The following is a 20,043-nucleotide window of genomic DNA, read 5'->3' on the forward strand; positions in this document are numbered from 1 at the left end:
CAAGCTCCGAAGCCAACAACCCCCGGAACCCGTGTCGCGGAAGGGCGCCTCCCCTGCATCGCCCGGCGAGTCTAGCGCCAGCCCGGGTATCCGAACCCGCATCAAAGAAGAAGACGAAAATGAAGAAGAGCTCGCCAGAGACTTCGAGGGTCTTAAGGTCGAACACGATGGTCGAATATCGTTCCACGGCCCGACCAGCTTATTCCAGCTACCAAGTGGCGTCTTGAACGAAACTTCCTCAACGTCCCGGTTGGCTATGCAACTGGAGGGACGGAAGGAGCGGCTTATCAACAATGCATGGCGGGAACGGGCCTTTGAGCAGATGGCCACCATGCCCGTAAGTATTATCCGGCCAAACCATCAGATATAGAGGATAAGGGTCAATGTTGATTTCCTCGCTGTGACAGGAACCATTTCAGTATCTCCTCGATTCACATTGGTGTTGGATCCAACCGCTCTTTGGCTTCGTTTATCGACCTACATTCACTCGTTAGTTGCCCTTCTGTTAGAGATGCTAGCGATGTTCTAACAGCTTGTAGGTGATATGAAAGTCAACGGTCCCTATTACACCGACGCCCTGTTGAACGCCCTCCTTTCCCACTCAGTACGATGGTGCAAATTGGAGCCAAAAATCGGGCCAATCCTGGACTCATTCGAAGGAGGAGCGCAGTTCTTTCATCGCGCTGTATCAGGTCTCCATGATTCGCTCAAAGCTGGCTATGTCGGCATTCCAACAATTCAGACCTTACTTCTCCTGAGTGCGCAGGAGTTCGGGCGAGGCAACCGAAGTCAAGCGTGGTTATACAGTGGAATGGCTTTCAGGATTCTGGACGACCTTGGCATCAACATCGACAGTCGCAAGTACTCTGATAGCGCTCACCTGACCGATGAGGATATCGAGCTCAGGAACCGCCTCTTTTGGAGCTGTTATTTCTGGGATAAACTGATCTCACTGTACTTCGGCCGTGCCCCAACCATGCAACACTCCCGGGTCAGCCCTCCCCGGATGATTTTGGATGACACGGCCGAGGTCGAGCTTTGGACGCCTCATGGCGTCGAATTCCCTGATGGCACTCACTATCCGCCCACCCAGGCTCACTCTACTTCGTGCTTCATGAAGATGTGCGGCCTGGCAGAAATCCTTAACCAAATATTAATCCATATCTATGATCCTCTCCGACAGGTTTCGGAAGTAGAATATTATAACTGCATCCAGGAACAAGCCGCTAATCTGGCTGACTGGTGGGAGGAGCTTCCCGATTATCTGAAGCTCCTGCCCATGGACCTTCCTCCATATTCCCCGCCAAGTCATATTGTGACTTTGAAGTACGTACCCTTTTCCTGCCTGTTTTGTCTCCACCTCCGACCATTCTAACGCTGTTGTAGCTGTCTCTACCATACCATCAACATCCTTCTCCATCGTCCCGTCCTTTGCTCCAAATCGAACCGCGAATCTAACGACAAAAGTCATCTGATCCAATGCATGACGTCCGCAACTACGATTCTAACCCTGTTCGATCTGTACCGTCGTACTTTTGGTGACAGTCATGTCGTTCTGTCTCTCTCCTACAGTGTATACACTGCAGCATCCATTTTCTTGCTCGAAATCCAGGCTCTGAAATATGCTGCTCCGGGGACCCTCGACAAGTTGAAGTACTGTATCTATGCATTGGAGCGAGTAAAAGGGACAAGTCCTGGTATGTTTGCCTATGACTGAAAGTAGGAATTGCAGCTAATGAGTACAACAGTGATCAGCACAGCCCTAAGTCTCATCTACCAGGAGCTACAAAAGCTTCAAATCGACATCCATATTGTCCTACCAACAGCCCAAAGCCAACAGCCTCAACAACAAACTGAAACCCAGACTCAATCACAACTTCACCAGCGACCTCGAACCCATCATAGCCATTCTCCCTCCCAACATCAGACACCACCCCCCTCGAGCATCTCCAGTACTTCTCAACGCGTCTCCCCTGTACAGCAGCAACCACCACAAGCCGACCATCCTATCACCTCCATGCACACTGCTGGCGTGACCTCCGCACCATCAATGTTGCCAGGCTATAATTACCAAACGCCCGTTGCCGACTTCGAGCTGTCGCAGACCAACATGCCACAGGTGACTGCTACACATCTGATAGGCGGCATGCCAAATGCCATGCTGACACTGGATAACCCTGGTGCATACGAGATTACGCCTGAAGTGTTTGAAGCGTTTTCCTATGCGGAGCCTATTACGACGAACATGGCACCTACAGTTGATTATGGGTGGGATAGACCTACTTGATACCGGGAGCAAGATGTAGCTGCAGGCTACGAGGGAAGGATGCTTCACTGCAAGTGAGTTGGCTCTATAGTAGTTCGATACATTAATCAAACATCTGTACTTGTCACCTGTATGTAATTCTATCGAGGTTTTTGAATGTGTAGAATTACAATTGAACAGTTGAACAATCAAATAAGTGTATAATAAGCTATCTAGAGTGGCATGAAGGGTAATAACGCTGCATGCTTTTATATCTTGTGTATGTCATCCGTCCCAAACCAACCAGCCCCAGTTTCCATCCGAAAGTAATTATGCAACATCGTCCCCATCAGAAATGCAGAGATGGGAACTCCACGAGTGTAAGAATATATAGGTAATGTAAAGGTGAGGTATCAAAAATGTCGGGTATATATCGAAGATAGAAAATGTTCTTGAGATGTAATGTGCATGAAATGTCTACAGAGGCACACTTTTGCTGTCCACTTGCTTGGCATCGACGCTGCCCTCACCGGCAGTGGAGGCCGAAGAAGACGCGACATCCTTCGGCTTCGCACGCCAGCGAAGGTACCAAGGGCAATCGAAGAGATCGCCCATGCGCTCCATGGGAACACCTTTGGTCTCGGGCATCCAAATACCGAGGATAATGATGCCCAGAAAGCAGATGATGGCCCAGAATAGGTACGCACCCCAGACGTTAAGGGAAACGAACATGTTGGGTGTGACCCGAACGACAGCGAATTGGAAGAACCAATGCAAAGTCATGCTGAGAGCGTAGCTCACGTTACGTATGCGAGTGGGGAAGATTTCTGTACCATACAGGTACGGAATGGTGCAGAGACCGATGGACCAGCCAACGGCATAGATAAAGACGGATGCAATGGCGGCATTGGAAGCGTTCTCGTTTTTAGCGGCGCCCGGTTGCAGACCCATGTAAGCGCCCATGTAGATGTGAGCAGCCAGCTGGAGACTAAGTCCGGTCAACGCGCAGCGACGTCGGCCAAGGAGATCAATGAAAACCCAAGTAAACGCCAGTGTGAAGACAACCTTGACAATGCCATATGCACCTGAGGAGATGAGAGATTCGGCGTTTCCAGTGATGCCAGCATACTGGAAGATATTAGAGATGTAATAAGTGATACCGTTTCCTCCGGTCCACTGGGCGATGGTTTGCATGGTCATGAGGAGCCAGAACCGCTGCCGATAATTGGGGTTTAACTGGGACTCCTTGAAAGCTTGCCAGTGACTGACAGACGCCAAGTCTGCTGCCTTGGCGCGCACTTGAGCTTCGATTGTACTAAATTCTTCATCAACCTCGGGATCGGAGATGTCTTTCCCACGGAACCGAGCTAGTACAGCTCGCGCCTCCTCGGGCCGCTGCTTGGACACCAGATAACGAGGTGTCTCAGGTACAATGAAGGAAGCAAAGAAAGCCAAGCCCGTAGGGATTAGTGGAATCGACTGGACCAGGCGATATTGTTCCCGGGTAGGGGCCATATGCAGGTCAGCCCCATAGTTGACAAAGAACCCTGTCGGAGACATGTCAGATAACGCCACATGTGAAACTAGCGGTTAACGAGAGCGTTAGCTTACCCACAGTGAGGATGGTGAGCAAAACCACCATATAAACGCTGACTACCAAGCCTCTAGTCCTTGCCGGCGCTATCGTCGATATTAGCACTTTTACAGTCCATGTACATTAATCTCCGAGATTATTTACCGATCTCTGACAGGTACAAGGGCGTAGTCACCGTTAAGGCACCGGCGCCCAAGCCACTCCAAATTCTAGCAAACAGTAATAGACCATAGATGCCGGAGGAGAAGACTTGGATGAAAAGGCCCGATCCCCAGACCAAAACAGACAGTTGCCATGTCCGTACTCGACCCAAGCGATCGTTCAGGTCCAGCGAGAACAGCGCACCAAACGCAGCACCCAATACATTGAAGGAGGTTATGTTCGCCTTGCGGTTGGCAAGGCCAGTGGCATCGTTAGTCCAGTTAGAGGACAGGAGGTTGAAGTCGACCATGAACGACTCGAGCTTGACGCTGGCACTGTAGCCACCCTCATCGTAACCTGCAGTCCCATCCCACCAGTCAGAATGCGATCTCTAGTATGAAACACCACAGCATGAAGATGACGTTACCTTTAGGAATGCTGCCACAGGCTATAATAAAGATCACTAAGGCATAATAGGGATTTGTGGTCCACCGAGACCAGTCAATCGCCTTCCATCCCATGATGGCGAAGCGGGAGGAACCGCGATGGAGCTGGAATCAGCTATATTGGGGGATATTAGCCGACGAGATAATAGATGTGTATTAAGCACTATGGAGTGAATCTGGGGAAGCTCCAGTTTGAACCGATTGCTGCCTTGTTGGGTACGTATCCGAAGGGGCCGGGGGGAGAATGATTAGGAGGCAAGCCACACGATACGAGTCAGGCCAGACGAGTGGACGGAGAACAAGCGAGGCGAGCAACAAAACTCGGAAAGGAGAGAATATCCACTCGGAAGGAGGAGGGCCGAGAGGGGGTAAACTGGAAGGAGCGAGGGGGGGGAATGGCAAGCACGGGATCCAGAGGGGCGTGACTCGCCTCTCGGTCAACTTCCGTAATTCTCTTTTCTCTCTCTCACCCTCTCCTTTTTTACTTTGGTACACACGCTAATGCATCAACTAGACACCGTTCTGGAATAGAACGCCATTTATTCTTGGTATGCACCTATTTCCCGTTTCTGATATTAAACTATCCTAACTACAATCCCGATGCTGACTTCATCTAGTGACAACTATATCTAGATCTAACTCAACTATAATTCTTCTAATTCTAATTCTCAATAGCACCATGCGTGCACACTTCGCCTGCATGTCAGATCGGGCGGGTCGTTCCGCCTGCATCCACTCGGGCCATTACCGTTGCCTGTGAACAACTCCGCTCCCCGTGGCTCTGCAGTTCGCTTAGATACACGTCCGATCTTGCTCGGTTCAAGTAGTCAAACGTTTCCAGTTGTCATTGGTTGCCGATCAGGAAAAGCAAGTGGACATATCCAATGTCGCTCACGTGGAGTGGCTCCCTTGCGGCCACATTCCGACCTCATCATACCGCCTTTCGCTGGTGACTGGTGGGTCAGGGACTGTTTCATTCCTCACGTTCACTGGCATCCGTCCGGTAACACAATCGGGAAGCCGATGAGCTGCCGTAATGCCTTTATCCACCGGTTTGACTAGACGGGTCGTCCTTGGCTTTGCACCTAGCCTAATAGAGAGCATGATATCGTTGCAGAAATGTTCCTTAAGAGTAGCTGTGGGAACACTCCGGCTCAGCTGTCTTGTGAGTTTGTCACACTTGTGTTGGACATCTACACCTACTGCTATCCTGCCATCACTCCTACCGATACCTAGCCTCTTCACCTCGCCCTTGATGACGTCTTGACCATGCTCTCGTCCTCTATGCCCACAATGCTTACCACGTTCCAGCCCAGGACTGGCCTGCTTGAATCTCCGAGGGCCCTATTCAGCACTACACATCTGAAGGAGGAGCGACAAATATGCAAGGAGGGAACGGCAACCCTCCAGCCTATCCCACTGAAGTATCGGATCCCCCGAGGGACGTGGGATACACATATGCACGTTGTGGAACCAGAGCGCTTTCCAGTTTCCGCGAATGCAGTCTATCAGCCCCCCGAACATACCGTTGACGATGCGATAAGTTTCGAATCTACTCTTGGCATCGAAAAAATTGTACTGGTTCAACCATCCATCTACGGAACCGACAACTCTTGTCTACTTGAAGCACTCAAAACCCTCGGACCTTCTCGCGGGCGAGGAGTCGTTGTGATTGATCCGACCAACATAGACACCGAGACTCTGGAGGAATGGCATTCGCTGGGTGTACGCGGCGTGCGGGTGAATCTCAAATCAGTGGGCAAGGTGCTCAGCGAGCATGAGCTTACCGAGACGCTGCTGCAACATGCGCAAATAGTACGGCCCTTTGGGTGGACTATTCAAGTCTACGTGTCGTTGGATATGGTTCCCCTGCTGGAGAAAGTTGTCCCACAGCTCGGAGTCAAGCTGTGTATTGACCATTTTGGAGGGCCGGATCTGGCCGCAGTTGAACACAACGGGGAATCGTTTAACCCCTATACGCTCCCGGGATTTTCCTCGTTAATCTCGCTTCTGCGAGGCGGAGAGACCTACGTGAAGATCTCTGCCCCGTACCGTCTCAGCAAAGACGAGGAGTATCGGGACCTGGAAGCGATGGCCCAGGAGTTCCTTGAAGCCGCTCCGGACCGTGTGATATACGCCACCGACTGGCCACATACGCGGTTCTCTGGCGTGGACATCGAACCATTCACCGAAACATGTCTACGGATATGTGCAAAGGAGCCTGGATTGGCGGAGCGGGTGTTTCGAGACAACGCGGAAGAGATGTTGAGGGGGGTATAGTTCATTTTCTGATTTGATAGCGTCCAGCCAGCCTCCATTTGCCCCCCTATTACGAGTTACGACATCGCATAGCATACCATACCAAGAAATGTCATTCAGAATTTTCCAGCCATCAGGAAGCGGCCCTGCAGATCGTGAAACGAGTGAGCTGTCCAATTCGGCCAGGTTCCGAGGTGTATAACTCGAGTGCCTCATGTAATCGGATTTACGGTAGAATTTGCCGAGACGTCGGCAACAGTGGAGACCGGCAAAGTGCACGGAAAGCGAGTCAGGAACACCTTTTCCATTAAATAAATAGAATCCCCAGATTATAGAATTCATAATGTAAGACTTAACTGGAGAAGGATGATAGAAAACCGTAACATCCTCCCCCATAAAAAGTACCCGGGGAAGGAAAAGGCCCGGATTTCAGTAATAGTCCTAATGGTTTGCACGGATAGTACATTAGCCTCGGACAGAATCCGAAATGTACGCCAACAAACACCAACACATACCTGTACGAACTACGTAGCTAGCTAAGTCAAGGTGATAACTACCAAGTATGGTTCGTTTGACGGGGAGTTATACTTTTCCTCGGAAAAGTGCAAAAAAATTTTTTTTTTTTTGCCTTTTCCTTTTTACCCTTCTACCTCGATTTGACTTCTTGGCTGTTCTTATCAGATCCGATAATAGGCGAGCGAGCGAGCGAGGTTCATCCGCGGGTACCGAGCCCTAGTTAGTTTACATAAAAGAAGCGAGAACTTAGTAAGAAGAAGAAGAGGAAGGGTAAGGGTTCAACTTTCTCAGTTTTCCCCCAGGTGGATGAATCCGGGCTTGGATCCACATGCAGGCCGTTCGGGAGGTTCTAGAAGCCTTGGGGTATGAGTCTGGAATCTTATCATCTATTCTTGGAGGGGGAATTATTAGCGATGGATACGATGTACTGTTGTAGTAGAACTAGATGTAATTAGGCATTGTTTGTATCTGGGGTATTATAGACTACACTACAAGGTGGATATGTATGTGGCGGCTGACTCGTTCGTTCTCTGATTAGGGTAGTGCTGTATGACTCGTGCAGGGTCTGTGCACTTGCATGGCTGCAGGATGCATGCTGTGTGTGTGTGTGTGTGTGTGTGTGTGTGTGTGTGTGTGTGTGTGTGTGAGGTGTACTTGTATGCCACTGGGTCTTGTGTGGAAGGAGAATACGAGATGCGTGCTGTAGGTAGAGGTGTTTTCTCGTGACTCGGTAAGCTTAGGGGATAGTTGGACCCTTGAAGTGGGGTAGTTGGGTGGTAGGGGATGCATGGTGTTTTTCTTCTGTTCTTGATGGGTACTTTCGTTCCCTGCTTGTTGTTATTGTTGTTGTGGAATATTTATTTGATATTGTTTTTTGTAGAGAAATAGGAGCATGGTAGAATGGACAATAGGCTGACGTAATTTCATACCATGCTCTTTTTTTTGTTGCATTTATTAGTTTTCATTCACTTAGTGGAAGAGAATTATTGGGGAAAGTTGCTTTAAGGTAGTAGCTGTTAAATAGAGACGCTATTGATCGATGCATCATTGGCATCCGAGGTATACGAACCGGGAGCATACCATTTATCCCACTGACTAATGCATACATTTTCGCAATTCAACACTACCTAACTACTACCCTCTCATACTAATTCTATTCCAGATCTAGATTACTTCACTATCAATTAAATCATAATGAACAACGGAGTCAAAGCAAACACACCAACCCAACAACCTGTTCCACTCCCTACGTCATCGGGATGTCACCACCACCACAACATCAACTATAAACACCATCAACACCACCACCACAGCTCATACCTCACACCAACCCCAATACCAACCACACTTACATCCTAACATACACCACATTACAACCTCACAATCAGCAAAGATACTCAAAATGCCTCCCAAAAAAGTCCTCATAATCCTCAGCGACGCGACCTCCTTCCCCCTGCACAACACCTCAACCGGCACCCAAGAACAACCAACCGGCTTCTTCCTCCCAGAACTCGCCAAACCGCTCTCCAAACTCCTCTCGGCAGGCCACGAAGTAACCTTCGCCTCACCGAAAGGCCTCACCCCCCAACCCGACCCGAACAGCGAATCCCTCCTCACTTTCGCAGGCAACTTCTACGAACGCCAGCGAGAACAAGACCTCATCGCGCGCATGCGACGCGAAAACGGCTTCTCATCGCCGCGCCCCTTCGCCAGCATCTCCGACGACGAACTGAAGACCTTCGCGGCGGTGTTCATCCCCGGGGGCCATGCGCCGCTGGTGGATCTCGGTGGGGATGAGGAATTAGGACGGATCTTGCGGTATTTTCATCAGGAGAATAAGCCCACGGCGGCGATTTGTCATGGCCCGTTGGCGTTGTTGAGTACGAGGAAGGTTGGTGATGGGGAGTTTGCGTATAAGGGGTATGAGATTACGTGTTGGAGTGATGCGGAGGAGAAGGTTATGGAGACGTTGTTGAGGGGGGAGATTGATAAGGTGGAGAGTCAGTTGAGGGATGCTGGGGCTGTGATGGTGGAGGGGGGCAGGGAGAAGTTGGGCAAGACGACGCTTTGTAGGGAGTTGTTGACGGGGGGGAATCCGTTGGCGGCGGAGGAGTTGGGGGAGAGGTTTGTGAGGATGGTGAGTGTTTGACCACTTCCATCTTCTTTTAGGTGATGATTAAGGTGTAGTGGTAGTGTACAATAATTGGATATTTCATTTTGTTGTATATGAGTCATATGGTGCACAGTAGTGTATATCCCTCCCCCTTCAAGTTTCCTTTTCCAATGATCTACAGTAAATAGTAGTTGATTCAATCATCATCCGTGTTCTGCTCTGCTTCTGCTGTGCAGATGAACTCGGGACCCTACATTCATCATCACCAATATTAGCATATCACCCCTACCATAACCATCTTAAAAGATCGTGACAGCACTTACAATAGTATAACAACACTTAACAGTCCCACCCTGAGGACACTGATCCACCCACTCATATCCATCCATCGACTGGCCTGCAACAAACATTAGCATCCACCCACTCAACAATCAAAAAGTATGCTGCTGCTGCTGCTGCTGCTTAACATACAATTCTCCCCCTGCTGAGCAATCGAATCTCCCGGCGTAGGAGAAAAACTATCACAGCAGTACGGGCTCTGGATCATGCCCGTGCCGTCCTGCGCCATGAGACAATAGTAGTCGCTGCCGGCAGCGACGAGGGTCGTCGATGCGGCGAGTGTGAGGAGGATGGATTTGAGATGCATTTTATCAATTAATTCCTTTCTTGGTTTAAATCAAGATGATAGAGAGAAAGATGAAGATGGAGGAATTGATGGCGGAATTCTGCTTGTCAGTGAGGTGATCCGGTAGGGTATTTATTTATTTGAAATGAAATACCCCGGAAATAAGGATTGTCTCGTGTAGTAGGGATAAGTGGATGTGTGCAAGGTACGTGCAATGTGCGTAGTATGTACCCAAGACGCGTGTCCTGTCCTTGTTTGATCCCTTGCGTTGCGGGTTCGAGGCATGGCGGCTGGCTGGCACTGGACATGGTATGTATGTATGTATGTAGCAGATTGGGTTGAGGTTGTGTGGATGGGAAACTGTAATTGTTGATTTAAGTGTTGGCTTGTTGTTGATCCCATGTATTATGCGGCTATTTCTTCCTCTGCAGAGGATTGGACAGTATCCTTATGGTGGCGCGGCTTGAATGTTCACTGCCTTGGTGGGTAGTAGTATCTCTATCCCTTATCCCTTGATCCCCTGCCACTGGCTTTTCCTGTCCTGTCCCGTCCCTGGCTAGTGGCTACGTGCTAATGTATGCTGCAACAGAGTTTATGCTTATTGTGAGATGTCAATCATCTGATTCAGCTGTAAGGGCACGATGTAAGCGATCTGTCTGAGACACTAATTAACTACTTTTTACCCCCTCTCATCACAACTCCAATACAACGTGTTGACTACTTCAATTTCAAGTTCACAGGAGCATCGAGTGCAAAGCCCTTGAACGTCCGCGCTGACTTCCCCAGCAAGGTACATTTCTCCACCTTGGGGACGGCCTTCTGTCCAAATGTACCCTGGACGTGCAACTCCCCGTTGCTGTACGTGAACTCGAGCTCCGTCACAGATGACGGGTTCAACGAGTCTCCATCATCCAAATACAGACTGCCGGATGCGGTGTCATCCAAGTCGGGTGCGATGATCAGTTCGAAGCCCTGCTTGCGAACTTCAGTGGTCGTCATGCCGCTGGACGTCCTGACAGGGATGATGTTTCCACCGCGAATGTGCAAAGGGATGTGGGTGATGTTGATGTTGCTGAGCGTGATGTTTTCTCCGTGTCCGCGCACCACTGCTCCTGTGTACCAGTCGTAGAAAATGTCATCCGGGAAGTATGCGTTGACTGAGGTGGATCCCTCATCCAGGACAGGGCTGACCAGAACGGCGTCACCGTAGAAGAACTGTCGGTCGTTCGCAAAGGTGTTTGAATCCTCAGGGTACAAGTAGAATTGAGGCTGCAAGAATGGCTCGCCGGTCTGGCTTTGCCGGTGGAGAGCAGTGTAAATGTAATCGAGGAGCCTGTACCGGATGTCAATGGCCTTGCGGGCGGACTCCGCAACCGTGGGCCAGCGGTAGAACTCTTGCGGTATATCGCCTAGCTCGTTGTGATTGCGGTAGAACGTATAGAAGGCACCAAGTGACGCCCATCGGCCACACAATTCCTCCGTCGTGTTGCTACCAAACCCACACACGTCAGCTCCAACCATTGGGATCTGGAACATCGATGCGAAGGAGAGGATCTGCGCGATGGAGATCCGGTAGTGAACCCAATCGCTAAGGTTGTCGCCCAACCTGTACAAATTAGCGATGTGACAGCAAAAACTATGGTAGACCTACCAGTGTCCTACGTGCGCTCCAGCACCCGCAAATGTACTGCGAGTGATGACCAAAGGCCTCACATCGGGACGGCGAGCCTGCATAGCCGTGCGGGAAGCAGAGCTCATCACTAAAACTGTCAATGGCGGATCATACATACAAATGTTCGAAGACTTACTTGTTCCGTAAAGATTGTGCGTATCATACTCGGCATACCCTTCACCTGCATGAATGAGATCCGTCTCGATAGTGCTCATACTGAGTACGCCTGCGGCATTCCGGATTGTGTACGGCGGGTCAGTGAGGTTGCGATTGGGCAACCCGACCTTCTTCCCTTTATCACCTTGCGCCCTCTTAACAGATCGCTTGGATGAAGGCTGGAAGTCCGCCGGGAACCCAGGTAGTGGAATCGGGCTGCTTGGCCGCACAGGCGGTGCTGCAGGTGGGAGGTCATCGGAGATTGCAAAGGCCGCTGGGTCAAGACAAGGATACGGGCAGAAGTTGGATGCTTCGTTCATATCAATCCACAGGGCGTCGATATCGACTCCTGACTTGGGATCAAAGAACTGCTGGAATTGTGCAGTCCAGTAATCCTGAGTATCCTCATTGAACCAGTCTGGGAAGACCGTCACACCAGGCCAAACAGCACCTGTAGAGTTTAGCTATGCTGCTAGGTATGGCAGATGTGCTTACTTACCCTCATACAGACTACCATTCTGATTGTGAAGGAAAACATTGTCTCTCACACCGGTGAGATATGCCGTGTTATCTGAAAAGTACATGTTAGCCGGAAGCGGCAAGGATAGGTGGGTATGATCCAGTTACTCACTGCTCACGCTCACAGCCGGGTCGACCATGACAATGTAATGCTGATCGTGATTGTGGAGGTAATTTACCAGCTCCCGCATCTTTTCGAACGGGAACCTCTGAGGATCAAGTGTGAATACCCTCCTCTTGTCCATGTAATCGATATCGGTCCACATCGTCTCCAATGGGATCTTTGCCTGGCTGTAGTTGTAGACCACTTCGGCGAGTTCATAGACATCGCGGTATCCATAACGGCATTGGTGTAACTGAAGAGTCAGCATACGGTTGGAATATCACAATATTAGGAAGAGAACGTACACCGAAGGTCCAGTAACTTTGCATTGCCGGGAGACCGACAATCTTTGAGTACTCCATGCTCGCTTGCTTAGGATCTTCTCCATAGAAGAAGTAAAAGTCCAGAACACCACCGAGAAGGTTGTATTCCAAGTACTGCTTCCCATCTGTGGTCTGATTGATCTTGATATCCATACCATTAGAGTTCAGCAAGAAGACTCCATGAGTTCCGGACTTTCCACGATGATCATAGTACACAGGATGACTGCCGTACAAGTTGGTGTTGTTCGGAGTGCCATACGCGTCGCGGTTCCACAAGGTCCGCGTGTAGTTGTACGTTGGCAAACGCATAGGGTCAGAGTGCTCTCCGAGACCATACACATACGGGTCATCGGGCAGCCAGGTGCGAAGCCTGACATATTGCGACTGAAAAACCAGGGTGGATGCCGAAGAGTCAAACAGGACCTCATCTCCCTTGGAGATAGTGAACGAAAACGGTTCTTCCACATAGTCGAATTCCAAAACACTGTCCTCAGAGTCCTTGTCACTGCCCACGCGCGGAAGGACCGATTCAGGAACTTGATAGACTTCTTCGTCGGCATCATAGATCATAACATGTAGCCGTTCATCTGGGAAAGCCGTCAGTCAGGATCTCTTGATTCATACGAGAACACTCACCGGTCTGATACTCCACAAGCAACTTGAGGTCCTCCAAGTCCTTGCCATAGCTATTACAGGGCGCACCAGCTAGAGTCAGATCCGCAGTCAAAGACCTAGCAGACTTTTGCACATTGGACGCCTTATACCCGGGGCAACTCGGACTGCCTGCCCGGGGACCAATGACAGCGGCGCCCACAAGGGGTAAGAGAAAAAGCAAAGGCCCCAACATTGTGACGTTGGCTCTAGGATTACCCCAGACTACAGCAAGCCTTGAGTTCGTATCCAAACCGGGAGGTCACAGCGGCTTATATGTGTTTGGGCACGGACTGATGACATTGAATGCATGGCGTGTTGGCGGAAGTGCATAATGTGGCGTTGCGCGGTATGACCGGACCCCGCAGATTCAATCAGCGAGGCCAAGGAATGTAACTGACAAAGAGGCGGAATGAGCCGAGCAGTGCGATGAGAAAAAGCAATATTCATAGGGGAGAAGAGCCGAGCAACGTGGAGACGATTGCCTAAAGAAGACAATGTGAGTCTATGGTCGTCCCAGCTCGGTCAAATATCGGGGATCTTCGCCGCTATCGGCTTGGGGCTGATGCAGGGACTGAATAATTTCGGGTCACTTACACCGATTCTCGTCCATTGAATCTCGTGCAGCAGCCTAGGCTTTGGACACGTCGGATCGGTATATCACTTGGTAATGCTTTGGATGGTGGGCCTGATTTTCTGCAGGTAAGCATTGGCAGGGAATAGTAGTATGAGAGATGGAACCGAGGAAGTGACGGGGATGGTGGCTCTCCTCATTCTCCCCACCACGTGCCCCGCTTGACGCCCCGCAAACAAACAAACTGAGACATTCAAAGGATCAGGATCAGATCTCGTTCAAAGACCATGGGCAAAAGTGAATATTTCTGCTTACTCCAAAGCCCACCAAGAGTCAGACAAAGCATCGGATGCAACGGATTCGGTCGCCTGATACGTAGTTGTAGCTGATAGGTGGCTCTGACCTGTCAAGAGGCGGTCGCTAATGTAAGTGCTGCAAGCCTTTACAATTGAAGTGGCAGTGGCATAAGATATTGAGCACATAGTAATATTGTGACACTCGAGGGAAAGCTCGCCCATCTAGCATGTCGGGTACCCTGGCAGAAGCTTGAGGACCTGGGGAGTGCGCAAATGATTGTAAGACCAAGTGTTCAGTCAACCTACAGCTCTGGGTTACTCTCCCGCTTTATTCTGTGCGGACGCCTGTCATTGCGAGGAGACAGCTACTCTACCTGCAACACATGTCAAATGCAGATGCTGTGAGAGTTGAACATGAAGGAATAGAATTCTACGTGCATCTCTATGCCTCCAGCCAGCAGGGATCTCTAACAACATCGAAAAAGGAAAACGTTACATGGGATAAACCATCCATCAAGTGTCATCAAAAATATGTGTCATGAATGCGAAAGGTATCCGAGGTGACCAGTCACCAAAAATGTGCAGTTGAAGTATGTTCTCAAGTGTGCGACTGTTTAGATCTTCTGACCAGCGGAAGCAGCCTTAACATCGTCTTCGGAGCTCATGATTTGAACCTTGATGGCACCTGTCTTGGGGTTGGCAGCCGTCTCGAAGGCCTTGATCGCATCCTCCAAGAGGAAGCGGTGCGTCACAAGCTTCTTCAAGTCGATAACACCGTTCCTCACCAAGCGGATCGCGCGAGGCCAGGTGTTGCAGTACCGGTACTGGTACTGAAGGTCAATCTCCCAAGTACTGAGACGCATAAAAGGAACGGTCATCTCGTTCTTTCCGACGCCAATGACGAAGACCTTGCCGCCGAACTTGACACTCCAGATGGCCGAAGCCACACTGCTCTCCACACCAGTGCACTCCATCGCAATGCGAGGCCTCAAAGCGCCAGGCCCCGAGCCTTGTCCATCGTTGAAGACGTTGATGATACCTTCGGCATTCTGCTCAGCAGAGAGGCCAGTCTGCACCTTGTAGGTGCGAACGTCAGGGACCAGCGACTTGGCGAATTCCAACCGACCCTCATCAATGTCGGTGATAACGATGGGGCTAGCTCCAGCCGCACGAGCACTCAACAGGGTGATGAGACCAATGGGCCCAGCACCAGTGACCAGGCATGGGTCACCCAAGCGAAGGCCACTACGCTCAATACCCGCCAGAGAAACACTCAGAGGTTCCAAGAGCGCACCATCTTCATAACTCATATCACCAATCTTGTGGCACCAAATAGCGGGATGGTTGACATAGCGACGCAGCAGTCCGTCGACGGGAGGGGTGGAGAGGAACTGAACATTTTCACAACCGTTGTAGCGACCAGTCAGGCAGGGTTCACAAGCGTTGCAAATGATGTTAGGCTCGACAGCGACACGGTCGCCAGGCTTGAGGGAGGTGACATCGGGCGCAACAGCCACGACTTGTCCCGCGGACTCGTGACCCAGGATGTGGTCTCCTGTGACGATCATAGGCCCAATGCAGCCTGCATGCCAGAAGTGCACATCGGACCTGGATGTTGATGACCAATGTTTAGCCAGGAAATACGAAGCCAGTCGTGAGAGGGACGGAAGACATACCCGCAGATTCCGGTGCTGCGAACCTCGATTGTAACCTCACCAGGCTGCAATCCTTGGCCGGTCTTGACCTCCTCGAGCGTGGGTTTCGCGTCAGCGACCCACAAGTCATGCTTGGTGTTTGTGAACACGCCAATGTTCGCCTTCTCAAGAACAGTTGCGGTAGCCATGATGACCTAATCTAATGAAGGGGAGATACTAAGGGGGGAGGAGGGAAAAAGTTCGCAAGAGGTGAACGCAAGGGATGAGCAGGATGGGAAAGCAAGCGGAAAGAGGATCTACCGGGCTTAAGTACTTTGTAACAGCGGTCTACCCCTCCATCATTGAAGGAAGGGGAAGAAAGGAAAAAAAAAAAAAAAAGCTCAGGGATGATCTTTTCTTCAATGTGAGAGGCTGCAAGTAGCTGGTTCCTTCGCCACCGATAGGAGCATTGCCAAATCGCAGTAACGCGACGGGTCCATCATGGGCTTACTGATGATGGGTTAGAAAGTGGATAGAAGCTAAGAAGGGCATTTACCCGGTGGCCCCTCGAAGCGCGGGGTTCGGTCTGGGGCATGATTTATGGGATTCTCCCCCATTGGGCCAGACTGCCCGGCGGTCGCATTCCAAAAACACCATCCGTGAGCCACGATGTCGCACTTGCTACCCTGGATAGTGTGCTTATAAACACGAGCTTGGTGCACAGGTAAGCTTTGGAGAAACAGTGGCTTGCCTAGAGAACTTTCTGGGCAGCCTTCCTTGCAATGGATAGGTTGCTCAAGTCGAAAACTTATGCTTTCTGTGGAATCCGACCGGTGGGGGCTCTTATCTCCGTCTTATCGGGGCGTCGGTTCTGTTCCCTCCAAGTGCAAAGCCGGGTGTTTAGGGCAACAGGAGTGAGTAACTGGTAGTGATGGAACAATATTGAAGAGGTTGTTAGAGAAGAAACACATCAGACGATGATCGTCACCTTCAATATACACAATACAGTCATCCCTGCTATGATGCTTCTACATGATATAATCGCAGTCATTCTCCGGTCCAATCCTGCCCAGGAGGTAGATGCGGTAGCATCTACAACATCTACTCGGTTAAATCATCCAGACAAGGTTATTTGATCGGTCTATTCTTAGACCCTCCATCCGCTTCACCCCAGACATAATTCCTCTAGCTACTTCATTCTCCCCAATCATTCATCGGAAAGTCACGGCTTCCACCTCGTTTCGGATTGTTGACCCAGAAGAGCACACTTCAACCCACTTATTTACCCGGAGTGGCAATTCTCCGGTGGGCGGGACTCGATCCATCCACCCAGTGGTGGAGCATTACAGGAGTCGTATCCACCATCTCTTCTTTTTTATCCCTGTTATGCAAGGTCGTCCAGCACTCGGAGTTACGGTTATATTGCGGGTATAATGCTGTTGCTGTGAGTATGGCCAAATGGAAGTCTAGTCGAGAGTGATGGCAATCTATTTGAACCAAACGCATGTGCGACAGGATCTTCAAACGAGGAACATAGTATGCATCGACATGCTGTATAGGGCAATCGGTTAAATGCCTCGATGGACGATTGACTTGGCTCATAGATTTTTTTCAGCTAATGTTTCTAGTTACAGTTCAAGGATACCTTAAATGCAGCCTTACAGGGTCTTCCTTGAGTCCTTGAATACTGTTTGGACAAAGTGAATTTCACTCCTGCTGCTGAGATACAGGCTCGTTGAAGCCGAGAATAGCAATACTGGAGGTAGCATGCTGGCTCATCATTCTTAGGCACAAAACATGGATATCTGACCCAGTTATCAACATAATAACACAGGAATCCATATGACATTTTGATGTAGCTCGAAGTACAAGAGGGCCCAACTGTGGAGCTTCACAGATCCTTCTGGAAGAAGCTAAATCAATCCCTGTCCTGGAGCTAATAGCAATAGTACGTTGATCACTGATTGGTTTTATGACTCGCATACTCAAGTAAAGGCGAGCTTTGTCTATCATTCAAGCTAGGCGTTTCATATAATTCTATCCAACTCTATCATATCGGGTAATTTCATCAAGAACATAGCCACCACACTTTTATCAATCCAGACTGGAGCTGTTCCAGCTGACTCAAGTTTATCGAACCGGGAATTCAGGGTCTACAGCTTCTGTATCCACACCAACAGTAATATACCCGATCATCCCATTCCTCACATCGACCCCATCCATGGGAACCACCGACACAATCGCATTATACCCATCGGTATTTTCATTGTGGAACGTGTCATCGAGACCATTAACGAGTCGCTGAATCCCTGTCACAGAAGAATACGGCTCCAACGCCATAATCTCCTGCTCAAGTTCTTCATCGAAGAAAACCTGCCCCGTGCTCACGGTATTCCCACTCGCCAGGGTGCCGTTATCTCTCAGCACCCAGTCGGTATGCACTTGAATATGAATGTGGATTGATCTCCCGAAGTAAAAGCCTGCAAGTTTCAAACTCCTCATATCAGCATGTCTATAAATTCCCAGAGAATTGTTGTACAACTGACCTGGGAAAATAGTCTTCATCTCCACCATCCCATTACTATCCGTCGGCCACATGCCCCGCAACCAAGTCTGATTATCCGTATGAATATCCGACTGTCCAGGCTCAAACCAGGTCAGGTTAAGCTCTTGTAGCGTTTCAGATTTGGGGATGTCATTTCGCAGCCCAGTAAAACTTGAATATTTGCCCGTAGCATTGCAGTGCCAAACGTCCACGAGCACCCCTTCCAAGGGTCCACATGTCGCCATATCCATCACCCCAATATCAAGCGACAGCGGCACACCTGGCTGATCTTCCCTAATATCCTGCCGAAGTGTCTGAGACTCTGTCCACCAATAAGGTCCGGGAGTCACGTCGGGCGTAAGCACGCAGGTTTCATTCTGAATCGTCTTATAGTAAGGTGCTTCCGTTGTGGCCTCGATAGTCGTAATATTCTGCCGCTTTTCCAGGCTCCTCTTCCATCTCTTTGCGTTGTATTCGCCGGCATGGTGAGCGCAACGAGAAGACAGTTCCTGTCGACGGGATATTTCGGCCCTCGTGGCTTTTTTATGAGGGCCCGGGTGTGCGATGGCCAATGAGGCTAAGGTAGCTGCAACGAGGAAGCTGAAGAAATGCATGATTTGGCGAAATACTAAGAAGGATCCCCTATGTAGGCTGTTGTGCACCCGGTCAAATCCTGCTCGCTGCTACTGCTGCTGCAACCTCTTATCATGGCCCTCCCTCGTCGCTATTTATTATCCTCCCGGAGAATCTTCCATTAGTGATCATTATTTGCTCTTGCTTCTTGCGGTGAGATACCGTGAACAGAATTTTATACATCATTGGATGCTGGTTGGTTGAGAGTGGAAGATGATCATTACTTGGGTTGGGCGTGACATGATTGGAATGCTTTATGCTTGATAGGCGGCAAGGGTTAGCAGCTAGCCAGCCACCTATGATATCCGATGTCTTGATAAACGCCCGCGGAATGAAGCAGCAGGTTGCCAAGTAGTACCACTGTTGGATGGATAGTAAATGATCTTCTTCTATTGGTAGATTTCAATTACGTGTTTTGTGTACCTTACTGTTGTCGTGGACCTTATGTTGTTGTTAACCAAGGTATTATGATTTCATTTAACTGCAAGGACATCAGTTTCGGAAGTAAAACAGAAAAAGCGTTTGTTAGGCGCTCTCAAGCGCTCGAGCATGCCAGATCCACTGTGAAAACTAGAATCTAGTTCTTATCTATTGTCTCACGGGCTACGCCTTTTCTTTTCTTTTTTTCTTTTTTTTTTTTTTTTTTTTTTTTTTTTCCTTTTCTTAGCGAATCACGATAGCTTTTAACTAGATAACTATAACCCACTTGGATTCCCAGATTAGGTCGATCATGTACCACGGAATCCAATATATTGCATCTTATGTAGATAATAGCGAGTCTTTCTATGCAGCCCATACTCGGCCTTGTGTTACCGGTCAGCTATGCAGGGTACCTGATCTTGACGAAATGCACGTAAGGCTCACATAGCTGTGCTACTTGGCATAGGCAGGAATATATTTCCACTGTATTCATAGCAATTCCATTAGTATTCGTGCATTAAGTGCCGCGGAATATAATATCCTATCTATGCAAGCCCTGTGATATTTATACCAGGTTT

At 49.6% G+C, this 20,043-nt stretch overlaps 9 protein-coding genes across 9 annotated transcripts; 3 read left to right on the forward strand and 6 right to left on the reverse strand.

The window, feature by feature from the left end:
- Positions 1-256: 256 nt before the first annotated feature.
- AKAW2_10506S (putative C6 transcription factor) lies at positions 257-2,287 on the forward strand (the record flags this gene model as incomplete). The annotated part of the gene is made up of 5 exons (XM_041687946.1): positions 257-337; positions 408-489; positions 540-1,326; positions 1,387-1,697; positions 1,749-2,287. The coding sequence occupies 5 exons, from the start codon at positions 257-259 to the stop codon at positions 2,285-2,287; spliced, it is 1,800 nt and encodes a 599-aa protein (XP_041537226.1).
- Positions 2,288-2,722: 435 nt separating this feature from the next.
- On the reverse strand, positions 2,723-4,501 carry AKAW2_10507A (putative MFS quinate transporter; the record flags this gene model as incomplete). Its single annotated transcript, XM_041687957.1, has 4 exons — positions 2,723-3,792; positions 3,857-3,925; positions 3,984-4,337; positions 4,408-4,501. The coding sequence occupies 4 exons, from the start codon at positions 4,499-4,501 to the stop codon at positions 2,723-2,725; spliced, it is 1,587 nt and encodes a 528-aa protein (XP_041537227.1).
- Positions 4,502-5,462: 961 nt separating this feature from the next.
- Positions 5,463-6,706, forward strand: AKAW2_10508S (putative TIM barrel metal-dependent hydrolase; the record flags this gene model as incomplete). Its single annotated transcript, XM_041687968.1, has 2 exons — positions 5,463-5,591; positions 5,738-6,706. 2 exons carry the CDS (start codon positions 5,463-5,465, stop codon positions 6,704-6,706), a joined length of 1,098 nt encoding a protein of 365 aa, XP_041537228.1.
- Positions 6,707-8,603: 1,897 nt separating this feature from the next.
- On the forward strand, positions 8,604-9,350 carry AKAW2_10509S (type 1 glutamine amidotransferase domain-containing protein; the record flags this gene model as incomplete). Its single annotated transcript, XM_041687979.1, has 1 exon — positions 8,604-9,350. One exon carries the CDS (start codon positions 8,604-8,606, stop codon positions 9,348-9,350), a length of 747 nt encoding a protein of 248 aa, XP_041537229.1.
- Positions 9,351-9,510: 160 nt separating this feature from the next.
- Positions 9,511-9,960, reverse strand: AKAW2_10510A (uncharacterized protein; the record flags this gene model as incomplete). Its single annotated transcript, XM_041687991.1, has 3 exons — positions 9,511-9,564; positions 9,638-9,711; positions 9,786-9,960. The coding sequence occupies 3 exons, from the start codon at positions 9,958-9,960 to the stop codon at positions 9,511-9,513; spliced, it is 303 nt and encodes a 100-aa protein (XP_041537230.1).
- A 696-nt stretch (positions 9,961-10,656) lies between these two features.
- Positions 10,657-13,559, reverse strand: agdC (putative alpha-glucosidase; the record flags this gene model as incomplete). The annotated part of the gene is made up of 7 exons (XM_041688002.1): positions 10,657-11,545; positions 11,591-11,699; positions 11,748-12,218; positions 12,267-12,338; positions 12,399-12,642; positions 12,695-13,299; positions 13,349-13,559. 7 exons carry the CDS (start codon positions 13,557-13,559, stop codon positions 10,657-10,659), a joined length of 2,601 nt encoding a protein of 866 aa, XP_041537231.1.
- A 435-nt stretch (positions 13,560-13,994) lies between these two features.
- Positions 13,995-14,455, reverse strand: AKAW2_10512A (uncharacterized protein; the record flags this gene model as incomplete). The annotated part of the gene is made up of 2 exons (XM_041688013.1): positions 13,995-14,181; positions 14,253-14,455. 2 exons carry the CDS (start codon positions 14,453-14,455, stop codon positions 13,995-13,997), a joined length of 390 nt encoding a protein of 129 aa, XP_041537232.1.
- A 392-nt stretch (positions 14,456-14,847) lies between these two features.
- LAD1_1 (NAD(P)-dependent alcohol dehydrogenase) lies at positions 14,848-16,076 on the reverse strand (the record flags this gene model as incomplete). Its single annotated transcript, XM_041688024.1, has 2 exons — positions 14,848-15,841; positions 15,910-16,076. The coding sequence occupies 2 exons, from the start codon at positions 16,074-16,076 to the stop codon at positions 14,848-14,850; spliced, it is 1,161 nt and encodes a 386-aa protein (XP_041537233.1).
- A 1,921-nt stretch (positions 16,077-17,997) lies between these two features.
- Positions 17,998-19,026, reverse strand: AKAW2_10514A (intradiol ring-cleavage dioxygenase; the record flags this gene model as incomplete). Its single annotated transcript, XM_041688035.1, has 1 exon — positions 17,998-19,026. The coding sequence occupies one exon, from the start codon at positions 19,024-19,026 to the stop codon at positions 17,998-18,000; it is 1,029 nt and encodes a 342-aa protein (XP_041537234.1).
- Positions 19,027-20,043: the final 1,017 nt, after the last annotated feature.

This window comes from Aspergillus luchuensis, chromosome 1 (assembly GCF_016861625.1).
Source record: "Aspergillus luchuensis IFO 4308 DNA, chromosome 1, nearly complete sequence".
Classification (NCBI taxonomy): domain Eukaryota; kingdom Fungi; phylum Ascomycota; class Eurotiomycetes; order Eurotiales; family Aspergillaceae; genus Aspergillus; species Aspergillus luchuensis.